Raw genomic sequence first — 22463 nt, forward strand, 5'->3', positions numbered from 1 at the left:
TGATATTTATTAAGTGCTTACTATGTACAGAGCACTGTACTAGGCGCTTGGGAGAGTCCAATACAACAGAATTAGCAGGCACGTTCCCTGCTCATAACGAGCTTACAGTCCAGAGATATTGACAACTATTTATTTGTATTAATGTCTGTCTCCCCCTCTAGACTGTAAGCTCGTTGTGGGCAGGGAACATATCTGTTTATTGTTATACTCTCCCGAGCACTTAGTGCATTGCACACAGTAGGTGCTCAAAAAATACAACTGAATGAAGAAATGAATGACAAATTATCCCAGGCCTGCGCGCTCGGGCTTTCAACAGCCAGAGCCCAAGGATGGATTGCAAATTGATTTCTGGCCAGGAAAAGATGTTCAGAAAAATTCAACCAGATTGAAAAATAAATAAATAAATAAATAAAGACTGGGGTTTATCCAGTCTTGACCTAATTAAGAGAAAAAAATAAGATTTGGGGAGTAGAAATCAAGTTAATCAAAGAGAACTGTAAAAAATCCATTCCTTGGGTGATGATGTAAACTCCGCCAAGAGAGAGATCTCGAAGAGGCCTGGCTCCTCTCCCGCATCCTCTCACTGACCGAAGTGTGGGACACAAGGTTTCTGTTTGGGCCAAGGGGCCCGGTTTTCATCTAGGTCCTCACCGGAAGTGGGGCCATATTTTTTGGTATGATAATTAAGGGCTCACTATGTGTCACACTGTTCTAAAGCGCTAGATAGGTATAAATTAGGCAGCACAAAATTCCTGTCCCACATGGGGTTCCCAGTCTAAGTAGGAGAGGGAACAGGGATTGAATCCCCATTTTACAGTGGAGGGCACAGAGAAGTCAAGTGAGAAGCTGCTTGGCCTAGTGGAAAGAGCACGGGCCTGAGAGTCAGAGAATGTGGGTTCTAATCACGGCTCTGACACATCTGGTGTACTCTCCCAAGGGCTTAGTACCGTGCTCTGCAAATAGTAAGCGCTCAGTAAATTCGACTGACTGACTGACTGAATGACTGACTGAATGAATGACTTTGGGCAAGTCACTTCACTTCTCTGGGCCTCAGTCACCTTGTCTGTAAAATGGGGATTAAGAGTGTGAGCCCCATGTGGGACAGGGACTGCATCCAACCTGATCACCCAGCGTTTAGAGCAGTGCTTAACAAATACCACAATTATTATGATTCGGTGACTTGTCCAAGATCATACAGCAAGCATTGGCCGAGGCGGCATTAGAACCCGGGTCCTCTGCCTCCCAGGTCCATGTGCTATCCACTAAGCCACGCCGCTTCACTTCTGAGGAGCCTAGTCCTCCGGCTCCGCCGAGGCCCACTGGGCCGCCACCATGTCCCAGTAGCGGCCTCCGCGGGACATGAGCTCCTCGTGCGTGCCGACCTCCCGCAAGACGCCCTCCTCCAGGAAGAGGATCTGCGCGGCCCGCTCCGCCAAGCTGAGGCTTTGCGTGATGAGCAGGACCGTCCGACTCGTCCGTTCTCCGTGGTCATACAGGAGTCGCTCCACCTGTGGAAGACAGGGAAGACCGCTTGTCCAGGCACTGACTCTAGGCCTGACACCCTCCCTCAACCGGGGATCTTCGAGGCAAGACCCCTCTGTTCGTCACCTGACCCCCGCCGTGACCCCCTTGGGAGTTACGGGGGGAGAAGGATTATGGGACCTGAGGTGAGAAAGGAGGATTATGAGAATTGGGGCTGGTGGAAGGAGGGTTATGGGAGCTGGGGTGAGAAAGAAGAAATCTGGGAATTGGGGCTGGGGGTAGCAGGGTTGTAGGAGAAGAAGGATCATGGGGATTGAGGCTGGAGGAAGAGGGATTTGGGGAGTTAGAGGAGGAGTAGAAGGGTTATGAGAGTTGGGGGGAAAAGGATTCTAGGAATGGAGAAAGGAGGATCGTGGGAGTCGGAATGCAAAAGGCAGATAATAGGAGTTGGAGTGGAGAAGGATTATAGAAGATGGAGAAAGGAAGGAGGATTATGGGGCATTATATGGCTGGGAAATTTGGGACTGGGGTTACTGGCTGGGGTTGGGAATGTGGGGTTTTCTCCTGTAACTGATTAAAGTAAATTTGGGGGGTTGGGCAGGAAGTCGTAATGGGGAAATCTATGAGATAGCGGTTGGAATATTTGGATGGAGGAGGTCTGACATCTAAATCTGGGAAGGTAGCCAAGGCCCTGGAAAGATAGCCAGGGTGGACTGACCACTCCCCAGCCAACTGCAGACCTGACCACGAACCAGATCTGCATGGCAGAAAGACATCGGGAGAGAAATCTGTGGTGAAGCTTGGGCTGAGAATCAGGGACCGGTCACGGGGAAGGTTGGGGTGATGGGAAAGGTGGGGGGTCTGAATCGTACCTCTCTGTATCCAGGGCGCTGGTTTGAGGGCTTTAGGGGAGGTGGGGAGGGGACGGGGAGAGTAGAGGAGTAAGATCTGGCCTGTAACTGGTTGTCCGTGTCTAGGGTTAAGATTTGAGAGTTTGGATGAGCGGGGATAATGGGGGAAGCTATGGCTGGCTCACAGGGTGATGATTTAGGGGTTATGGGGGGCTGGGGGTAATATGGGGAAAGAGTTTGTGACCCGTGGCTGGTTGACAATGTGCAGGATGATGATTTGGGGTTTAGGGGAGCAGAGGTAATAATAATAATAATAATAATAATAATAATAGGATTTGTTAAGCACTTAATATGTGCCAGGCGCTATACTAAGCACTGGGGTGGGTACAAGCAAATCGGGTTGGACACAGTCCCTGTCCCTCGTGGGGCTCCCAGTCTTCATCCCCATTTTACAGATGAAGGAACTGAGGCCCAGAGAAGTGCAGTGACTTGCCCAAGGTCACAGAGCAGACAAGTGACAGAGCCGGCATTAGAATCCACCACCTTTTGACTCTCAGGCCCGGGGTCTAGCCACTACGCCATGCTGCTTCCCAACTCATGACTGATTGACAAAGCCCAGGATGATGATCTTGTTATGGGCGGAGACTGTGTTTATTGCTGTATTGTCCTCTCCCAAGTGCTTAGTACAGGGTTTTGCACACAGTAAGCGCTCAATAAATATGATTAAATGAATAATGATTTAGGGGTATAGGGGGCAGGGGTAATGTGGGGGAAGGGGTGTGATCTCTGCAAAGAGTAAGTGCTCAATAAACACGATTGAATGAATGAATGAATCCCTGGCTGGCCGTTGGTGTTCAGGATGTAAGTTGGGGGGGGGGGGCGGGGGGGGGGCATGGGGTCTGACCTGTTTCTGGCTCTTGGTGTCCAGGGCACTGGTGGCATCATCCAGGATGAGGACCCGGGGTTCTCGGATCAGGGCCCGGGCCAGGGCCACCACCTGCCTCTGACCCCCAGACAGTTTTCCTCCAGACTCACCCACCTCTGCAGGGGTATGGAATGAGAGCATGAGGGGATAACTCCCATACATATACCTATATGTACACAGAGATATACGCGTGTATCTGCACACACAACTACACCTACATATATACACAGAATATACATGTATACCTGCGTGCACACAAACACCTATATATACACAGATATATACCCATGTACCCCCCCACAAACACACATATACATGCAAAACACAAAGATCTATACAGTCACAGACACAAACAGGCCCACAAGAATAAAGACAAATTCAGTCACATAGAGTACACAACCATGCACTGACACATATAATAATAATAATTATGGTATTGTTAAGCGTTTACTATATGCCGAGTACTGTTGTAAGCACTGGGGTAGATACAAGGATATCAGGTTGGACACAGTCCCTCCCAGGGGGGCTCAGAGTCTTAATCCCCATTTTACAGATGAGGGAACTAAGGCACATAGAAGTGAAGTGACTTGCCCAAGGTCACCCAGCAGACATGTGGCGGAGCTGGGTTTAGGGTTCTTCTGGCTCTCAGGCCCGTGCTCTAGCCCCCAAGCCATTCTGCTCTGCACACGGTAAGCTCTCAATAAATGAATATTTATTGAATATTTATTGAATGAATAAGTGAATGAATGAATAAATTAATGGCCTAGTGTCCTGGGAGGGAGGGAGGGGGGTACCTGTGTCGTAGCCCTGGGCCAGGCCGGAGATGAAGTCGTGGGCTCCGGCCAGGCAAGCTGCAGCGATGACCTTGTCCCGGCCCGGCCCCTGGGGGCCCAGCCCATAGACGATGTTCTCGTGCAAGCTCCGTCCAAACAGCTGCGGCTCCTGGCTCACCGCGGCCACCTGGGGGGAGGGGGAGATGGGCAGGTGGGCACAGGACCACCCTCCCGGGGCTGGGGGGGAGATGAGGGCAGGACCACTCCCTGGGGGGTGGAAAGATGGGGACGGGACCACTGCTTGAGGGACGGGAAGCTAATAATAATTAACAGTAATAATTATGGTATTATTTCAGCGTTTACTAGGTGCCAGGCACTGTATTAAGTGCTGGGGTGGATACTCAAGCCACTCTTTCCCACAATCCCCTTCGTGCCTCCTCAGATGTCCAGGTAGTGGTGCCCCTCATCACTCCGTGCTGCCCCTTTCCCACAATCTCCCGCACACCTCACCTGGGTATCCAGGGAGCGGTGCCCCCCGCCCCCACCCCGACACACCCATCACTCGGTGGCGGCCGTCTGACCTGGGCGTGCAGGTAGCCGTGCTGGTAGAGGTCCAGGGGCTGACCGTCGAGGAGCAGGCGTCCGGCGGTGGGTTGATAGAGGCCTTGCAGCAGGGCGGCCACCGTGCTCTTCCCCGCGCCGTTGGGCCCCACCAGGGCCGTCACCTCCCCGGGTCGCAAAGTGAACGTCACCCCCTGCGGAGGGGAGTGGACACCGCCGACGGTCAGCACGCGGACGGAGGCAGAGAGATGACGGGGAGACGTAGCCTCCACCCACCCCCTGCTTCACACACGGCGGCTGTGACCTCCCCTAGCTCAAGGATGGAGAGAGTCAGGAAGGACAAAGACAGAGAGACAGTGGCAGTCATCTCCTTTCACCCTAGCCTCGCACACGGTGGCTGTTAACTCCCCTAGATCAAGATGGGGGGCAGAGAGGGGAGGGCCTTTAGGGAGGGAGGTGTAGGGAGAAACGTTGTGGGGAGAGTAATAGTAATAAAAATAATAATAATAATGGCATTTGTTAAGCGCTTACTATGTGCCAGGCACAGTTCCAAGTGCGAAGGTAGATACAAGTTCATCAGGTTGGAAACAGTCTTAATCGCCGTTGTACAGATGAGGGAACTGAGGCATAAAGAAGTGAGGCGACTTGCCCAAGGTCACGCAGCAGACAGTGGCTGAGGCAAGATTAGAACCCAGTTCCTTCTGTCTCCGAGGTCCATGCTGTATCCAGTAAGCTATGCTGTTTCTGCTTTACTCATCCCTACTCCCAGTCCCACACCACCTATGTCCATATCTGTCATTGATTTATTTGTATTAATGTCTGTCACCCCCTCTGGACTGCAATCTCATCATCGGCAGGGAATGTGTCTGTTTAATGTTCTATTGGACTCTCCCGAGTGTTTAGTACAGGGCCCTGAACACAGTAAGGGCTCAGTAAATACGACTGGATGAACGTATGAATGAATGACCTGGAGGTTCTCCCAGAGCAGGGCTGCGAATGTGGAGGGGGTGGGGGCTTGTGGTACCTGCAGTATGGGAGTGTCGGGCCGGCTGGGGTAAGCGAAGGAGACGTCCTGGAACCGCACAAGTCCTTGCAGGGTGGCGGGGGCCAAGGGGCCACTGGGTGGACAGCGGGGCGTCCTGTCCATGTACTCAAAGATCTTCTCTGACGAGCCCACAGCCTTCTGGATGCTGGGGAATGTGGACAGCAGCACCTGAGCCAGGGATGGGATGCATGAGAAGACCCCCGGCCAGGCCGGGGGGCCGACCGCCCCCCACCCGGCCCCCAGCTACATGCTACAAACATGTCTTTGCGCGGGTTAATAATTTACGAAAATGACGGTACTCGTGAAGAGCTTACTATGTGCCAAGCACTGTTCAGAGCACTGGAGTAGACACAAGGTTCTCAGCTTGTCCCAGGTGAGGCTCACAGTCTTAATCCACATTTTATAGAGGGAGCTGAAGCACAGAGAAGTGACTTGCCCAGAGTCACACAGCTGACATGTCTGTGGCATGCAGCGTGAAGTTTCTATGCCATGTGCAGACACGCTTGCGGCGTGTAGCATGAAGTATGTGTGCAGACACGTTTGCCGGATATAGAGAAGCAGCTCGGCCTAGTGGATAGAGTTTGGACCCAGGAGTCAGGAGAACCTGCATTCTAATCCTAGGCTCTACCCCTTCGTCTGCTGTGTGACCTTGAGCAAATCACTTCACTTCTCTGTGCCCCAGCTCCCTCCTCTGTAAAATGGGGATTAAGACTGTGAGCCCCACGTGGGACATCTGATAAGCTTGTATCTATCCCAGTGCTAAGAACAGTGCTCCGCAGACAGTGAGCATTCAACAAATATTACTGTTATTATTATGTCTGCACAGAGGGGAAAGAACACAGGCAGGGGGCTTGGGGAGGGGATGAACGAGGAGGGGGCAGAAACCGGTTTGGGGCATGGAGGGGGGATTGAGGGGGGAAGGGAAGGAGGAAGGGGAGGGGGTCCTGGACTTTACCTCGACAGCTGTGGTGAACTGGATCTCGTAGAGGACGAAGGTGACAAGATCCCCGCTGCTTACGGCGCTGCTCATCACGAGTCGTCCCCCCACAAACAGGATCCCCACCTTCAGCAGAAGCCCCGACAGCTGCAGGGGGGCGGGGGCATAATAACAATAATGATAATAATGATGGTATTTGTTTAGCACATACTGTGTGCCGAGCACTGTTCTAAGCGCTGGGGTAGACACAAGATCATCAGGTTGTCCCACGTGAGGCTCGCTGTCTTCATCCCCATTTTACAGATGAGGTGCCTGAGACCCAGAGAAGTGAAGTGGCTTTCCCACTTGTAGCAGACAAGTGACGGAGCTGGGACGAGAAGCCACGTCCTCTTACTCCCAAGCCCGGGCTCTTACCACGAGCCACGCTGTTTCTCGAGCGAAAGAACTTGGAACGGCAGGTAGGGGGTTCTGGGTGGTCTCAGGATTTCAGGGTGGGCGGGTGATCTGGGGAGTGGGGAAGGTCGGTGGTCCAGGGTAATAATAATAATAATAATTGTGGTACTTGTAAACTAGACTGTAAGCTCGCTGTGGGTAGGGAATGTGGCTGTTTATTGTCGTATCGACCTCTCCCAAGGGCTTAGTACAGTGCTCTGCACAAGGTAAGCGCTCAGTGAATACGACTAAATGAATGGGTGAACTTGTTAGGCGCTCTGTGTGTGGCAACCACTGTTCTAAGCGCTGGGGCAGATCCAGCTTTATCAGTTCTGGCTCAGATCCCGTCCCACCTGGGCCTCCCACTCGTAATCCTCACTTTACAGACGAGGTAACTGAGGCTCACTGAAGTGAAGTGACTTGCCCAAGGTCATCCAGCAGACATGTGGCAGAGCCGGGATTAGAACCCAGCTCCTTCTCATTTCCAGGCCCGGGCTCTAACCATTGAGCCACACTGCTTCTCCTGCTACTCACGCTGGTGGTCCACATGGAGACGGCGTAGGCTCCCGCCTCCATCTGGTTGAGTCGCTTTGTCTCCTCTAGCCGTTGCCCGTACCTGCGGGCTTCACCCTCCTCGTTGGCAAAGCTGCGCACCGTGGCCATGGCGGACAGTGCCTCCACCGCCACCCGGCTCGACTCGGCCAGCGACGTCTGCACCTGCGCCGCCAGGCCCTGAGGACAAGGGGTCGGAGGTCAGGAGGGTCAGGGGGCGTTGAGGGGAGGGGCCGGGGATCTTTGGTGGGGGAGGACCAACAATTCCCTCCCACTCAAAGCCTAGTGCCAGGATAATAACAATAACTGTGGTACTTGGTAAGTGCTTACTATGTGCCAGGCTGAGGTGGACACAAGCCAATCTGGTTGGATACAGTCCCTGCCCACCCGGGAAACAGTTTTTATCCCTATTTGATAGATGAGGGAACAGAGGCCCGGAGAAGTGAAGTGACTTGCCTAAGGCCACACAGCAGACAAACGGCGGAGCTGGGATTAGAACCCAGGTCCTCACTCTCAAGCCCGTGGTCTTTCCACTAGGCCGCGTTGCTTCTCGGATTCTATGGTGGGGTGTTGTGGGGGGATTTTCTTGGGGGAGGAGCCCAGGGAGAGGGGGATCCCCTGGGGAGAATCCCAGGGAAGGGCCAACAGGGAGATATCTTGTGGGAGAATTCCAAGGGAATGTGCAGGGGGAGGGTTGGAGAAGCGTTCTGAGGCTGGGAGGCATTCTAAGGGGAAGCAGCGTGACCTAATGGATAGAGCACAACAAGCCTGCGAGTCAGAAGGACCTGGGTTCTAATCCCAGATCCGCCGCTTGTCTGCTGTGTGATCCTGGGCAAGTCCCTTCGCTTCTCTGTGCCTCAGTTTTAAAACTGTTAATCCCATGTGGGACAGGGACTGTGTCCAAACTGATTAACTTGAGTCTACCCCAGTGCCTAGCACAGTGCCTGTCAATTAATAAGTGCTTAACAAATGCCACAGTTGTTATTATTATTATTAGCTTGTGGCTTTGACGGAGGAGCTGGGGTTTGGGGCGGGGGGTGCTTCAGCGGACTCTGGGAGGTAGGGGCGTCTCTAAACTGTTAACTCGTCCTCTAGACTGTAAACTGGTTGTGGGCAGGGAACGTGTCTGTTTATTGTTCTATTGTACTCTCCCAAGTGCTTAATACTGTGCTCTGCACACAGTAAGCGCTCAATAAATACGACTGAATGAATTAAATGAAATACTATAAAAAAATGGGGAGGAGGATTGCTTGACGGGTGTTTCCCCGGGGGAGGGTTCCAGAGAGGTTCTTCAGAAAGGGATTCAGTGGGGGGAGTCATTAGTAATAACACTATGTATTACACACTTACTGGGTTCAGAGCTCTGTACTAAGCACTTGGGAGTCTCTGGGGGGAGCTTAGGGAGAAGGGCCGATATGAGTGAGGATCCCCAGGGGGAGTTTCTCTGAGGGATGGTATGGGGAGAGGGTCCCAGAGGGGCACTCCGAAGAAGACGGGGGAGAGTAATAATTATAATAATAATTGTGGTATTTATTATTATTTATGTGCCAAGCACTGTTCTAAGCACTGAGGTAGATACAAGGTAATCAGGTTGTCCTCCGTGGGGTTCCCAGTCTTCATCCCCATTTTACCCATTGTATCCATCCCAGCGATTAGTATAGTGCCTGGCACATAGCAAGCACTTAACAAAACTATCGTTATTATTATCAGTGTTCCCGGGGAGTGTCCGGAGAGGGGGTCCTGGTTTGGGAGGGGGCGCCCCAGGCCGTACCTGTTGCCACTTGGCCAGGAGCTTGGGCAGGACGAGGAACAGGGGCAGTGCCAGCAGGGTGAACAGGGTGAGGCGGGAAGAAGCCCTCACCATGAGCCCCAGTAGGCACAGGCCCCGGACCAGATACCACAGCAGCAGGTTCAACTTTTCGCTCAGGGACTCGCTCAGCACAGCTGTGTCCTCCGTCACCCGTGACGTGATGGCACCTGCGTGGAGAGAGGGAGGGGATCTGCCTGTGGGAGCGCACAGCTGGAGGATGGAGAAAGGGGAGCATGGAGGGGGTGGATCCGGGGGCAAGCAGCTGGGTGGGTAAGGGGGAAGCAGCGTGGTTTAGAGGAAAGAGCCCCCAGGCTTTGAGGTCAGAGGATGTAAATTCTAATCCCCACTCCACCACTTAATAATAATAATGATGATGATGGTATTTGTTAAGCGCTTACAGTGTCGAGCACTGTTCTAAGTGCTAGGGTCATCAGGTTGTCCCAAGTTGGCCTCACAGGCTTTAATTGCCATTTTACAGATGAGGGAACTGAGGCACCGAGAAGTGAAGTGACTTGCCCAACGCCACGCAGCTGATAAGTGGCAAAGCCAGGATTAGAATCCACAATCTTTGTCAAGCCCATGCTCTTTCCATTAAGCCACGCTGCTTCACTTGCCTACTGGGTGACCTTGGGCAAGCCGCTTCACTTCTCTGGGCCTCAGTGGCCTCATCTGTAAAATGGGGATGAAGACTGGAAGCCCTATATGGGACAACCCGATGATCCTTGTATCTACTGCAGTGCTTAGAACAGTGTTTGGCACATAGTAAGCGCTTAACAAATGCCATAATTTCTATTATTATTTGGCGTACATGGCAGGGGTGGATGGATACAGGAGGTACAGTGGGTGAGAGGGTCTTGAATACAGGAATGCCCCACGGGGTTATGCGAGGTCAGTAGTTCTCCCGGGGAAGGGGTGTTTAGCGGAGGAGGGTGGGTCGTGGTGGAAGGCCGAAGAAGGGGACATGGGAGGAATGGGGGGGAATCTCATGGGGAGGGAGGAGGGGTCTTGGCGGTGCCGGGGCGACCCAGACCTGTTTGATTCTGCTGAAAGAAGTCCATCTCCTGGCGCAGGACGGCCCTGAACACCTGGGATTGTAGGCGGCTGTGCACGTGACCCATGGTCCAGTTATAGATCCCATCACCCAAAAACTCCAGCCCGGCACTGTGGGGGCAAGGGAAGAGCCAGTAAGGGGAGAGGGCAACAAGGGGGGGCAGAATAATAATATTATAATTGGTAGTCACATTCCCTGCCCAAGATGAGTTTATAGTCTAGACAGGAGGACAGAGAGGAGGACAGACAGGGACCGTGTCCGCTCTGATTTTCTTATTTCTACCCCATCTCTCGACACCTGATAAGTGCTTAACCAATGCCACAAATATCCGGGATTGGAACACAGGACCTCAGATTCCCAGGCCTGAGCTCCTTCCACCAGGCCACCCTGGTAGAAGGGACTGAGGTTGGGGGGAGGGAAACGTGGAGGGAGACAGCAGCATGGTGTTGGAGGATTGAGGAAGGGTCTGGAGGGAGGGGAGGGAGTGTGAGTTCCATCTCCACCTCCTCTATCTCTCCGCCCACCCCTCGCCCACGTCCTGCCTCTGGCCCGGAACGTCCTCCTCCCTCATATCCGACAGACGATGACTCTCCCCTTGTTCACAGCCTTACTGAAGGCCCATCTCCTCCAAGAGGCCTTTCCTGACTAAACCCCCCTTTTCCTCTTCTTCCACTCCCTTCTGCATCACCCTCGTTCCTTTTATTCATCCCCCCTCCCAGCCCTACACCACTTCTATCCTCAACTGTCAATTATTTATTTATATTCATGCCCTTCTCCCCCTCTAGACCGTAAGCTCGTCGTGGGCAGGGAACGTCTGTTTATTGTTGTATTGCCGTCTCTCAAGCGCTTAGAACAGTGTTCGACACACAGTAAGCGCTCAGTGAATACGATTGAATGAATGGGTCCCCGGCCCACCTTCCCCTTCCACCCTCCCTGCCCGCCGCGACGCGTCCCGCACCTGGCCAAGGTGAGGAAGGCCATGAGTCCGATGTTGCGGGAGAAGGCAGCGGCGGCTCCATCCTGCAGGATCCAGTCGGTGAGGCGGCCGGTGAAGAAAGGTATGGCCATCTCCCCTGGGAGAAAGGGACCCCCATCACCACCCATCTGGCCTCCCTCTTCCCCCCTAAAGCCCCTCAAATCCAGGCCAGGGCTGGGGACCCGAGCTCCTCCCCTGAGGGACTCCATGTCCTCTCTGTTCTCGACCATCTGTCCATCCCGTGGTTTAGCCAATCCGGGTTTGGGAGTCCGAGGTCGTGGGATCTAATCCCGGCTCTGCCACTGGTCAGCTGTTTGACTTGGAGCAAGTCACTTAACTTCCCTGGGCCTCTGTTCCCTCATCTGTCAAATGGGGATGAATTCTGTGAGTCCCACGTGGGGCAACCTCATAACCTTGTATCTACCCCAGCGCTCAGAACAGTCCTTGGCACCTAGTGCTTGGCATCCAGGCCACGTTCCTTAGCCCCTCCCCGGGGGACCGCGTTAGAATCCACGATCTTTGACTGTCGAGCCCATGCTCTTTCCATCAAGCCACGCTGCCTCACTTGTCTACTGAGCGACCTTGGGCAAGCCGCTTCACTTCTCTGGGCCTCAGTGGCCTCATCTGTCAAATGGGGATGAAGACTGGGAGCCCCAGGTGGGACAACCTGATGACCCTTGTATCTACTGACCTCGACCCTCCCTCCTTACACCCCCCCCTGCCAATCCAGGCCAGGCCCGGGGACCCCATCCCCTCACGACCTTTCCGGTCTCGACCCTCTCCCCATCCCTGACCCCCGCCCCCCCCCCCACACCCGGGCCACGTGCCCCAGCCCCTCCTCGGGGGTCCCCCTGCCCCATCTGGCCTCGCCCCCGCCCCCTGCCTCCCCCCCGGGGGTGGCTCACCGAGGCAGGACAGCACCAGGAAGATGAGGACGGGCGGGAACCGGCTCAGCTCGGGCCCCAGGCAGCCCAGAAGTCTCCGCACGGCCCCTCCGTGCCCCCCGAGCCGGCCCAGCCCCCCGAGGTGGTGCCACAGGGCGACGGCGGGCAAGGCCGCCAGGTACCCCAGGGCGAAGGCGTCGGGCCGGCTCCCCCAGTGCAGGGGTCCCGTCCCCTGGGGGTCCCCCCAGGCCGTCACCAGGACCCTGAGCGAGGCCAGCCCGGGCCCCGCCAGGCTCAGGGCCGCCGCCAAGGGCCCCAGCCATGCCCGCCAGCCCCGGCCCCCGGCCGCCCAGCGCGCCCCCAGCCCCAGGATCCCCCAGCGGCCCAGCCCGGCCCCCCACAGCCGCACCAGCGGGCTGGCAGCGGGCACCAAAGCGGGCAGGAGCCTGGGCAGCGCCGGCCGGAGGACTGCCCAGTCCAGCAGCAGCAGCGCGGGGACCCACAGCCAGACGGGGGGCGGCCCGGGGGACCCCCGGGGGGCCGGGCGCGGACAGGCGGCCATGGCCGGGGGGTCCCGGGGATGCACGCCGCCCGGTATCCTCGGAAACCACCGGGACAGAGGACCGGTCGCGGCGGGTGGGGAAGTGGGGCGGTTTGGAGGAAAGGGAAAGCGAAAGCTCTGATCCCGCGGCCCGCCCCCCTCCGTCTGCCCCTCCCACCCCCTCCCCATCTCAGGCCTCCCCCCATCCCCGAACCACAGCGCTTCGCAGCAGCAAGCCTGGCTGCGGGGACCGACCACGTGCTCGGCAGTCAGCGGGACCTGGGTTCTGATCCCCCCCGGCTCCGCCCCCTCCTCTGCCGGGTGACCCTGGGCGAGTCTAAAAAAGCTGCTACTCCTGCCAGTAATCTTGGTATTGGTTAAGCGCTTACTCGGTGCCAAGCACTGTTCCAAGCGCTGGGGGAGAGACAAGGTCATCAGGTGGTCCCACGTGGGGCTCACGGTCTTCATCCCCATTTGACAGATGAGGTCACTGAGGCACAGAGAAGAAGAATAATGATGGCATTTGTTAAGCGCTTACTATGTGCAGCGCACTGTTCTAAGCGCTGGGGGCGGGGGGGGATCCAAGGTCATCAGGTCGTCCCACGTGGGGCTCACAGTCTTCATCCCCATCCTCATTCAGATGAGGTCGCTGAGGCCCAGAGAAGGGAGGTGACTGGCCCAAAGTCACACAGCAGACAAACGGCGGAGTCGGGATTCGAACCCACCGCCTCTGACTCCCAGGCCCGGACACTTCCCACTAAGTCACGCTGCACTGACAGCTCGCCTCCTCCAACGCCTTCCCGGACCGAGCCCCCCCCCCCCTTTTCCTCTGCTCCCCCTCCCCATCGCCCCCACTCCCTCCCTCTGCTCTACCCCTCCCCCTTCCCCGCCCCACACCTCTTGTGTCTATAGGTGCCTAGTCACTATTCTATTGATTTTATTAATGATGCGTAGATATCTATAATTATATTTAGTTATAATGACGCTACCGAAGCCTGTCTACTTGTTTTGATGTCTGTCTCCCCCCCTTCTAGACTGTGAGCCCGCTGCGGGCAGGGTTTGTCCCTCATTGTTGCTGAATGGTACTTCCCAAGCGCCTAGTACAGTGCTCTGCACACAGTAAGCGCTCAATAATTACGATGGAATGAATGAAAGTCACTTCACCTCTCTGGGCCTCAGTTACCTCATCTGGAAAATGGGGACTAAGGGTGTGAGCTCCTCTGGGGCAGGAATGTATCTGTTTTGTAGTATCTTGTCCTCTCCCCAGCGATTAGTACAGTGTTCTGTACATAGTAACCGCTCAATAAATACGATTGAATGAATGAATGAATGTGGGACAGGAACTGTGTCCAACCCGATTCACTTGGATCTACCCCAGTGCTTAGACTAGGGCTTGGCACATAGGAAAAGCTTAACAAGTACCATGATAATAATAGTAATTATTATTATACTTGTTTACAATATTAACAGCATTATTATAGAGAAGGAGCATGGCTCAATGGAAAGAGCCCGGGCTTGGGAGTCGGAGGACGTGGGTTCTAATCCCGGCTCCGCCCCTTGTCAGCTCTGTGACCTTGGCAAGCCACTAACTTCTCTGTGCCTCAGTTCCCTCATCTGGAAAATGGGGGTGAAGCCTGTGAGCCCCACGTGGGACAACCTGATGACCCTGTATCCACCCCAGCGCTTAGAACGGTGAGCACTTAACAAATACCTTCCTTATTATACTCTCCCACACGCTTAGCACAGTGCTTTGCACACCAGCAAGCGTTCAGGAATGCGTCTGTTTACCATCGTAGTCTCCCAAGCGCTTCGCACTCAGGAATGGGTCCGTTTATTGTGGCACTGTACTCTCCCAAGCGCTTCGAACAGTGCTCTGCACACAGTAAGCACTCAATCTATACGAATGAATGAATACGATTGAATGCATGAATTCAGGAATGTGTCCGTTTAGTGTACTTTGCCGTCACCCAGTAAGCGCTCACTGGGTTATATGTGTGTGTATATATCTATGTGTATATATTATATATATAAAATACACATATAATAAAATATATGTGTATTTTATTATCCTGTTTATTTTGTTAATGAGGTGCCCAGCCCCTTGATTCTATTTATCGTGATTAAATTGTCTGTTGTCTGATTAGACCGTCTCTAATCTAATCTCTAAGCTAATCGAATTGTCTCTATCTGTCGCCGGGCACCTAGTAAGCGCTCAATAAATACTGTTGAATGACTGAATGAAGACGGCTTCGGGGCGCGTCACCTGTTGCCGGGCAGATCTTCCGCCCTCAGGTTAGCGGGCCGGGCCGGAGCCCGCAGGGGGGGGGGGGGAAGGGGGCCAGGCCGCGCCCGCCCCCTGCCGGCGATGGCGGGGCGTGCAGGGGGCGGGGCCGCGGGGCGGGGGGTGCGGGACCGGCCGCGGGACCGGCCAGAGCCGCGCACGCCGGGGGAGCCATGCAGCCCTCCGGGACCTCCAGGGACACCGGACAAGTCTGCACCGGGGTGAGGCTCACGCCTGGGGGGCCACGCCTGTCTGCCCCTCCCTGCCGGACCTTTGCGGGGGAGGGGACCCCAGGATGGACCCCAGGGGCTAGCACTTGGGGGGACGGGACCTCTCTTGGGGGGGAAGGCACCTGCCCCCCTCCCCCTTCCCCGGGGATGGGACCCCTGGGGGTGGGAGGGCGGCCTGGGTCGGTGGGCGCGGGGGAAGCGGCACCCGGCTGCTTTCGCTTTCACTCATTAATGATGATGGTATTGAATGCTGGTAATGCTGTTAAGCGCTTACTACGTGCCCAGCACTGTGCATTAGAATTAATGCTCACGATGATGGTATTTAATGCTGGTGAGGCTGTTAAACTCTTACTCTGTGCACTGTTCTGAGCGCTGGGGTGGATACAGGGTCATCGGGTTGTGCCGCGTGAGGCTCACGGTCTTCATCCCCGATTTTACAGATGAATTCACCGAGAAGTGAAGTGTCTTCACTTCCAACCACACAGCTGATAGGTGGCGGAGCCGGGATTAGAACCCATGACCTCTGACTCCTAAACCCGGGCCCTTTCCACTGAGGCACGCCGCTTCTCTGGCAGCGGGTATTGGTTCAGCGCGTACTCTGTGCCAAGCACACTGTTCCAAGCGCTGGGGGAGATACAGGGTCATCAAGTCCTAATAATAATAATAACGAGGTGATAATGGTGATGAGGTAATAATAGTAATAATGACAGTGGTGTTTGTTAAGCGCTTACTGTGTGCCAAGCACTGTTCTCAACGCTGGTCTAGATACAAGGTCATCAGGTTGTCCCACGTGGGGCTCACAGTCTTCATCCCCATTTTACAGATGAGATACTAATCATAAGAATGATAACGGTGTTTGTTAAGCGCTTACGATGTGCCAAGCACTGTTCTAAGCGCCGGGGGTAGATACAGGGTCATCGGGTTGTCCACGTGGGGCTCACAGTCTTCATCCCCATTTTACAGATGAGGAAATTGAGGCCCAGAGAAGGGAAGTGGCTGGCCCGAGGTCACACAGCAGACAAGTGGGACAACCGGGATTAGAATCCACATCCTGTGACTCCAAAGACCGGGATCTTGCCACTAAGTCATGCTGCTTCAATTTGCGGGGGGAGGTCCCCGGGGGGGCGCTCACAGGAGCTGCTCAGACAGAGAATTCCCACTGGAGGGGAGGACTCCCTCTCTGTCTTCAATCAGTCAATCGTATTTATTGAGCGCTTACCCTGTGCAGAGCACTGTACTAAGCGCTTGGGAGAGTGCAGTGTAACAGCATTAGTAGACACGTTCCCTCTTCTCTGATTTTCCCAATCCCTGCTCTGACTCCTCGCTTAAACCACAGTGATAGTCAGTCAAACAATTATTGAGCCATTACTGTGTGTAAAGCACTGCCCCAAGCACTTGGGAGAGATATAACAGACAACTCCCCTCCCTCCCCCGTGGGCACATGTTCGCAACTATATGCGCCCCACAAACTCTTTCCCCATGAACAGAAAGTCAGCCCACCCCTCTCTCACCACAATCCAGCACCCTAAAGTCCCCCTTCCCCCCCCCGCAATGAAGAAGTAAGTGGATAAATTAGTTATTTACATTAATATCTGACTCCCCCCCGATGGCAAACTTTTTTTAATGGTATTTGTTAAGTGCTTACCGGGAGTCAGGCACTATACTGAGCGCTGGGGTAGATATAAGATAATCAGGTTGGACACAGTCCTTGTCCCATATGGGATTCACAGTCTTAATCCTCATTTGACAGATGAGGAGACTGAGGCACAGAAAAGTTAAGTAATAATAAGGATGGTATTTGTTAAACTCTTACTATGTGCCAAGCACTGTTCTAAGCACTGAAGTAGATACAAGGTAATCAGGTTGTCTCACGTGGGGCTCACAGTCTCAATCCCCATTTTACAGTTGAAGTAACCGAGCCACAGAGAAGTGAAGTGATTTGCCCAAGATCACACAGCAGACAAATGGCAGAGGGGGCATTAGAACCCAGGTCCTTCTGACTCCCAGGCCCGGGCTCTCCCCGCTAGGCTTTATGGGCAGGGAACATGTGTGCTAATTTGGTTGTAGTGTACTCGCCCAAGCGCTTAGTGCAGTGCTCTGCACACAGTAAGCACTCAATAAATACGATTGAATGAATGAATGAATGCTCTGCGCATAATAAACCCTCAGTAAACACCACTGTTTAAAGTCGTCGACAACTCTGTTATAGTGTACTCTCCCAAGTGCTCATCACAGTGCTTGGCACACAGGAAGCGCTCAAGAAATACCACTGGTGGTGGCCGACCGACCCCCCACTAAGCCGTTAGGGGCTCAGCCGGTAGGGGAGGGCAGTGGGAGAGGGGAACTCCCTAGGTTCCTTGGGCAGGTCACTTCACTTCTCTGTCTCAGTTCCCTCATCTGTACAATGAGGATTATTTTGCAGGTGGGCCCCATGCGGGGCAACCTGATTACTTTGTAAACTACCCCAGCGTTTAGCACAGTGCTTGGCAAATAGTAAGCGCTTAACAAATACCACTGTCATCGTCATCAGGTCCGAGGGGAAGGGGCAGGGGGTAGGGGTTGCTGGTGTTGGGGGGGGGGCGGTTAGAAACAACAGGTGGGTGGGGGGAAAAACTCCTGGATTAAACGACCCTCGCTCTCTCCCCAGACGACCATCATGGCGGTGGAGTTCGACGGGGGGGTCGTGGTAGGCTCGGACTCCAGGGTCTCGGCGGGGTAAGTCCTTGGGCTGGATCGGGTCCCTCTGGGAGAAGGGGAGGTTGGGGAGGGGGAAAGAGAGGGAATACAGGGAAAAAGAGAAGCAGCATGGCCTAGTGGATAGAGCACGGGCCTGGGAGTCAGAAGGATCTGGGTTCGAATCCAGGCTCCACCACCTGTCTCCTGTGTGACCTTGACAAATAATAATAATCATGATGTTATTTGTTAAGCTCTTACTGTGTGCCAAGCACTGTTCTAAGCACAGGTGTAGATACAAGGTCATCAGGTTGTCGCATGTGGGGCTCACACTCTTCATCCCCATTTGACAGAAAAGGTTACTGAGGCACAGAGAAGTCAAGTGACTTGCCCAAGGCCCCCCAGCAGACAAGTGGCGGAGCAGGGATTAGAACCCACAACTGCTGACTCCCAAGCCCGGGCTCATTCCATTAAGCCACGCTGCTTCTTCACTTCACTGTGCCTCAGTTTCCTCATCTGTAAAATGGAGATTAAGATTGTAAACCCCACGTGGAACGGGGACTGCATCCAACAACAACAAAAAAACGCAGTGTGGCTTACTGGAAAGAGCCTGGGCTTGGTAGTCAGAGGTCATGGGTTCTAATCCCCACTCTGCCACTTGTCTGATGTGTGACTTTGAGCAAGACACTTAACTGCTCTGCACCTCAGTCACCTCATCTGTAAAATGAGGATTAAGACTACGAGCCCCACATGGGACAACCTGATGACCTTTGTCTACCCCAGCGTTTAGAACAGTGCTTGGCACACAGTAAGTGCTTAAAAAATACCATTATCATCATTATTTTAACCTTGTATCTACCCTTGCGCTTAGAATAGTGCTTGGCACATAGCAAGCACTTAACGAATACCATCATCGTTATTAAAAAGCACGGCCTGGGAGTCAGACGACCTGGGTTCTAAACCCAGCTCTGCCAATTGTTTGCTGTGTGACCTTGGGCAAGTCATTTCCCCGTGCCCCAGTTGTCCTGTCCTCCTTCCTACTTTGACTGTGAGCCCCCAAGCAAGACAGGGACCGTGTCTAACAACTCACATGGAACTATGTCAGCACTCAGAACAGTATTTGACACATAGTAAACCCTTAGCAAATACCATAAAACAATACAACTCTCATAAAAAAAATACAATTCTCAGCTGCCTTAGGCAGGTGGTTTAAAGAAATCATCACAGGAATCCTATCTCCCTCCCCTCTCACCCCGCCCTCCCCACCCCCAGAGAAGCAGGTGGCCTAGTGGCTAGACACGGCCCTGGGAGTCCCGAGGACCTGGGTGCTAATCCCGGCTCCGTCCCTTGTCTGCTGTATGACCTCGGGAAAGGCACTTCAGTTCTCTGTGCCTCTGTTACCTCACCTGTCAAATGGGGATTTAGACTGTGAACCCCAGGGGGGGGGACAGAGACCGTGTCCAACCCGATTTGCTTGTATCGATCCCAGCGCTTAGTATAGGGCCTGGCACATAGAAGCGCTTAACAAATAACACCATTATTATTATTATCCCAGGCAGGCGGTGGTTGGTCGGGTGTTTGACAAGCTCGCTCGCCTGCACGACCACATCTACTGCGCCGTGGCCGGATCCTTAGCCGACGTACAGGCCGTGGCCGACATGGCCGCCTATCACCTGGAACTACACAGGTTCGAACTCCGTCTCTGCCTCTCCCTCTCCAAGGGCTTCCTGGGGATGGGTGTCGGGGGCGGGGGGTCCGCCCAGAGGGACCCCGATAATATCGGTCTGCGCCCCTCTCCCTTCAGCATGGAGCTGGAGAGCTCCCCGCCCGTGGTAGCCGCTGCCAACGTGGTGAAGAACATAATTTACAAGTATCGAGACGACCTCTCTGCCAACATGCTGGTAGCTGGATGGGATCCCCAGAAAGGGGGACAGGTGAGAATCCCCGCACTCAGATCCACCGCACACACACCTCCTCCCAGGCTCCCAGCCCCACACCTCCTTGTGGGCAAGGGACTTGTCTACCAGTCCTGTTAAATTGTACTCTCCCAAGAGCTCAGTATAGTGCTCTTCATACAGCGGGCGCTTACTACATACCCTTGATCGATGGACTGATGCCTCTAGCCGTAAACTCATTGTGGGCAGGGAACCTGTCCATCAACTCTGTGGTATTGAGAAGCAGCGTGGCTTAGTGGAAAGAGCCCGGGCTTGGGAGGCAGAGGATGTGGGTTCTAATCCTGGCTCTGCCACTTGTCTTCTATGTCACCTTGGGCAAGCCACTTAACTTCTCTGGGCCTCAGTTCCCTCATCTGTAAAATGGGGATTGAGGCTGTGAGCCCCACGTGGGAAAACCTGGTGACCTTGTAACTACCCCAGCTCATGGAACAGGGCTTGGCACATAGTAAGTGCTTAACAAATATCATAATTATTATTATTACTCTCCTAAGTGCTTAGTACAGTGCTCTGCACACAATGAGCGCTCAATAAATAGGATTGAGTGAGAGTGTTTCTTCCCCACGATGCAGCAGTGGTGTACACTCCAAGCGCTTAGTACAGTGCTCTGCCCATAGTAAGTGCTCATTAAATGCCATTGAATGCATGAATAGTGGAGTTTATTGAGCTTCCACTGGGTACGATACAGCTTGGGAAAGTGCAAATAAGAAGTGAGGCATTCCCTGCCCTCAAGAAGCTTGCAAGGAAAGTTTGCTTCCTTCTCTCCTCCTTCCCCACCCAGGGTCGCGAGGTTCAGGTCAGACCCGGCCCCCTACCCCAATCAATCAATCAATCAATCAATCGAATTTATTGAAGGCTTACTTTGTGCAGAGAACTGTACTAAACACTTGGGAGAGTCCAATATAAGAGGGTTGGTATCTAACTCTCAGAGTTGGTAACAAGAAGCTTACAGTGTACAGGAAGACACAAACATTATAAATAATTACATTACGGATATGTACATAAGTTCATTCATTCAATTGTATTTATTGAGTGCTTACTGTGTGCAGAGCACTGTACTAAGCGCTTGGAATGTACAATTCGGCCACAGATCGAGACAATCCCTGCCCAGCAACGGGCTCACGGTCTAAAAGGGGGGTGAGGAAAGGGAGCAACTACAAAGTACGAGGACGATGCAGAAGGGAGTGGGAGAAAGGGCAATGAGGATTCAGGCAGGGACTGCTCCAATCACTCAATTAATCGGATTTATTGAGTCAGCCAATCGTATTTATTGAGTGCTTACAGTGTGCAGAGGGCTGTACTAAGTGCTTGAAAGATATAACAATACACAGACACATTCCCTGCCCACAACGAGCTTACAGTCTAGAGGGAGAGACAGACGTGAATAGAAATAAATAAATTATGGATAGGTCCATAAGTAATGTGGAACCGAGGGCGGAGGTGGTGAATAAAGGGAGTATACAGTCTCTCAACTGTAAGCGCGTTGTGGCAGGGAATGTGTCTGTTTATTGTCATCCTCTCCCCAGCACTTAGTACAGTGCACTGCATGCAGTAAGTGCTTAATAAAAGCGATGGAATGAATGAAAGGGAGCAAGTCAGGGCGAAGCAGAAGGGAGTGGGAAAAGAAGAAATGAGAGCGTAGTCAGAGAAGGCCTCTTGGAGGAGATGGACCTTCAGTAAGGCTTTGAAGTGGGGGAGAGGCGGAAATGAGGGAGGGAGGGCGTTCCAGGCCAGAAGCAGGATGTGGGCGAGAGGTGGGCTCCACGCCCCCAGCCCCATCTGGGAAGACAGGCTGAACCCAGGCCCCCGGGAGGGGGAGAGCTTCAAATCCTGGGGTGGGGGCAGGCCTCAACTCCCCCCTCCACCCCCAGGTGTACGGGACCCTAGGGGGCATGCTGACCCGCCAGCCCTTCGCCGTGGGTGGTTCTGGAAGCATCTACATCTACAGCTACGTTGACTCAGCCTACAGACCTGGCATGACCCTGGCCGAGTGCCGCCGTTTCACTACCGAGGGTAACTGCCCCTTAGGGAAAGGTCCCCGGGGTCGGGGGCGCGCGTGGGAGTGGGCCGGCGGAGGGTGTCGGGGGCCGGAGAGCTGGGGGAACATGCTGGTGGCTGGAGTCCTGACCCCTCTGCTCCCTCTCTCTCCATCAGCCATCGCTCTGGCCATGGGCCGGGATACGGTCAGTGGAGGGGTTATCTACCTGGTCACCATCACAGCCTCGGGCGTGGAACATCAAGTCATCTCGGGGAAGGATCTGCCCCAGTTCTTTGATAAGTGATTCCCCGCCGCCCCCCAACCCCCAGCCCCACCATCGACCTCCACTCTTTCCTCTTCTTTTGTAATAAAAATGTTGCTCCCAGCCTCAGTGAGTTCCCACTATTCAAACTAGGAGGGGGACTGTATTATGATAATGAAGTTATTCAGCATTTCTGGTGCCACAGCCCAAGGGACTTAGGGGGCGGAGGGGAGACTGTGTGTGTGTGTGTGTGTGTGTGTGTGCTTG

At 54.0% G+C, this 22463-nt stretch overlaps 2 protein-coding genes and 1 long non-coding RNA gene across 3 annotated transcripts; 2 read left to right on the plus strand and 1 right to left on the minus strand.

Annotated features, from left to right (window-relative positions):
- Positions 1-1212: 1212 nt before the first annotated feature.
- TAP1 (transporter 1, ATP binding cassette subfamily B member) lies at positions 1213-12945 on the minus strand. Its single transcript, XM_029053668.2, has 11 exons — positions 12301-12945; positions 11378-11492; positions 10399-10529; positions 9330-9535; positions 7541-7738; positions 6593-6721; positions 5617-5805; positions 4613-4786; positions 4053-4218; positions 3238-3374; positions 1213-1508 (listed from the first exon to the last, which is right to left on the minus strand). Exons 1-11 carry the CDS (start codon positions 12839-12841, stop codon positions 1293-1295), a joined length of 2202 nt encoding a protein of 733 aa, XP_028909501.1. The 5' UTR covers positions 12842-12945; the 3' UTR covers positions 1213-1292.
- On the plus strand, positions 6937-14316 carry LOC114807566. The gene is made up of 3 exons (XR_003755622.1): positions 6937-7032; positions 7495-7758; positions 14291-14316. It is a non-coding gene; the product is annotated as an uncharacterized LOC114807566 (long non-coding RNA).
- A 911-nt stretch (positions 14317-15227) lies between these two features.
- PSMB9 (proteasome 20S subunit beta 9) lies at positions 15228-22322 on the plus strand. The gene is made up of 6 exons (XM_029053670.2): positions 15228-15322; positions 17979-18046; positions 19560-19691; positions 19809-19938; positions 21828-21969; positions 22111-22322. Exons 1-6 carry the CDS (start codon positions 15275-15277, stop codon positions 22236-22238), a joined length of 648 nt encoding a protein of 215 aa, XP_028909503.1. The 5' UTR covers positions 15228-15274; the 3' UTR covers positions 22239-22322.
- Positions 22323-22463: the final 141 nt, after the last annotated feature.

Source organism: Ornithorhynchus anatinus, chromosome X3 (assembly GCF_004115215.2).
Source record: "Ornithorhynchus anatinus isolate Pmale09 chromosome X3, mOrnAna1.pri.v4, whole genome shotgun sequence".
In the NCBI taxonomy this organism is placed as follows: Eukaryota; Metazoa; Chordata; class Mammalia; order Monotremata; family Ornithorhynchidae; genus Ornithorhynchus; species Ornithorhynchus anatinus.

Coding starts and splice junctions, on each gene's coding strand:
- PSMB9 (XM_029053670.2), top strand. CDS start 15,275: ATGCAGCCCTCCGGGACCTCCAGGGACACCGGACAAGTCTGCACCGGG. Junction 18,047..19,559: donor GACTCCAGGGTCTCGGCGGG/GTAAGTCCTTGG, acceptor TTATTATCCCAG/GCAGGCGGTGGTTGGTCGGG. Junction 19,692..19,808: donor TATCACCTGGAACTACACAG/GTTCGAACTCCG, acceptor CTCTCCCTTCAG/CATGGAGCTGGAGAGCTCCC.
- TAP1 (XM_029053668.2), bottom strand. CDS start 12,841: ATGGCCGCCTGTCCGCGCCCGGCCCCCCGGGGGTCCCCCGGGCCGCCC. Junction 5,806..6,592: donor AGTTCACCACAGCTGTCGAG/GTAAAGTCCAGG, acceptor TCCCTGGCTCAG/GTGCTGCTGTCCACATTCCC. Junction 4,787..5,616: donor CCGACACTCCCATACTGCAG/GTACCACAAGCC, acceptor TCCCCTCCGCAG/GGGGTGACGTTCACTTTGCG.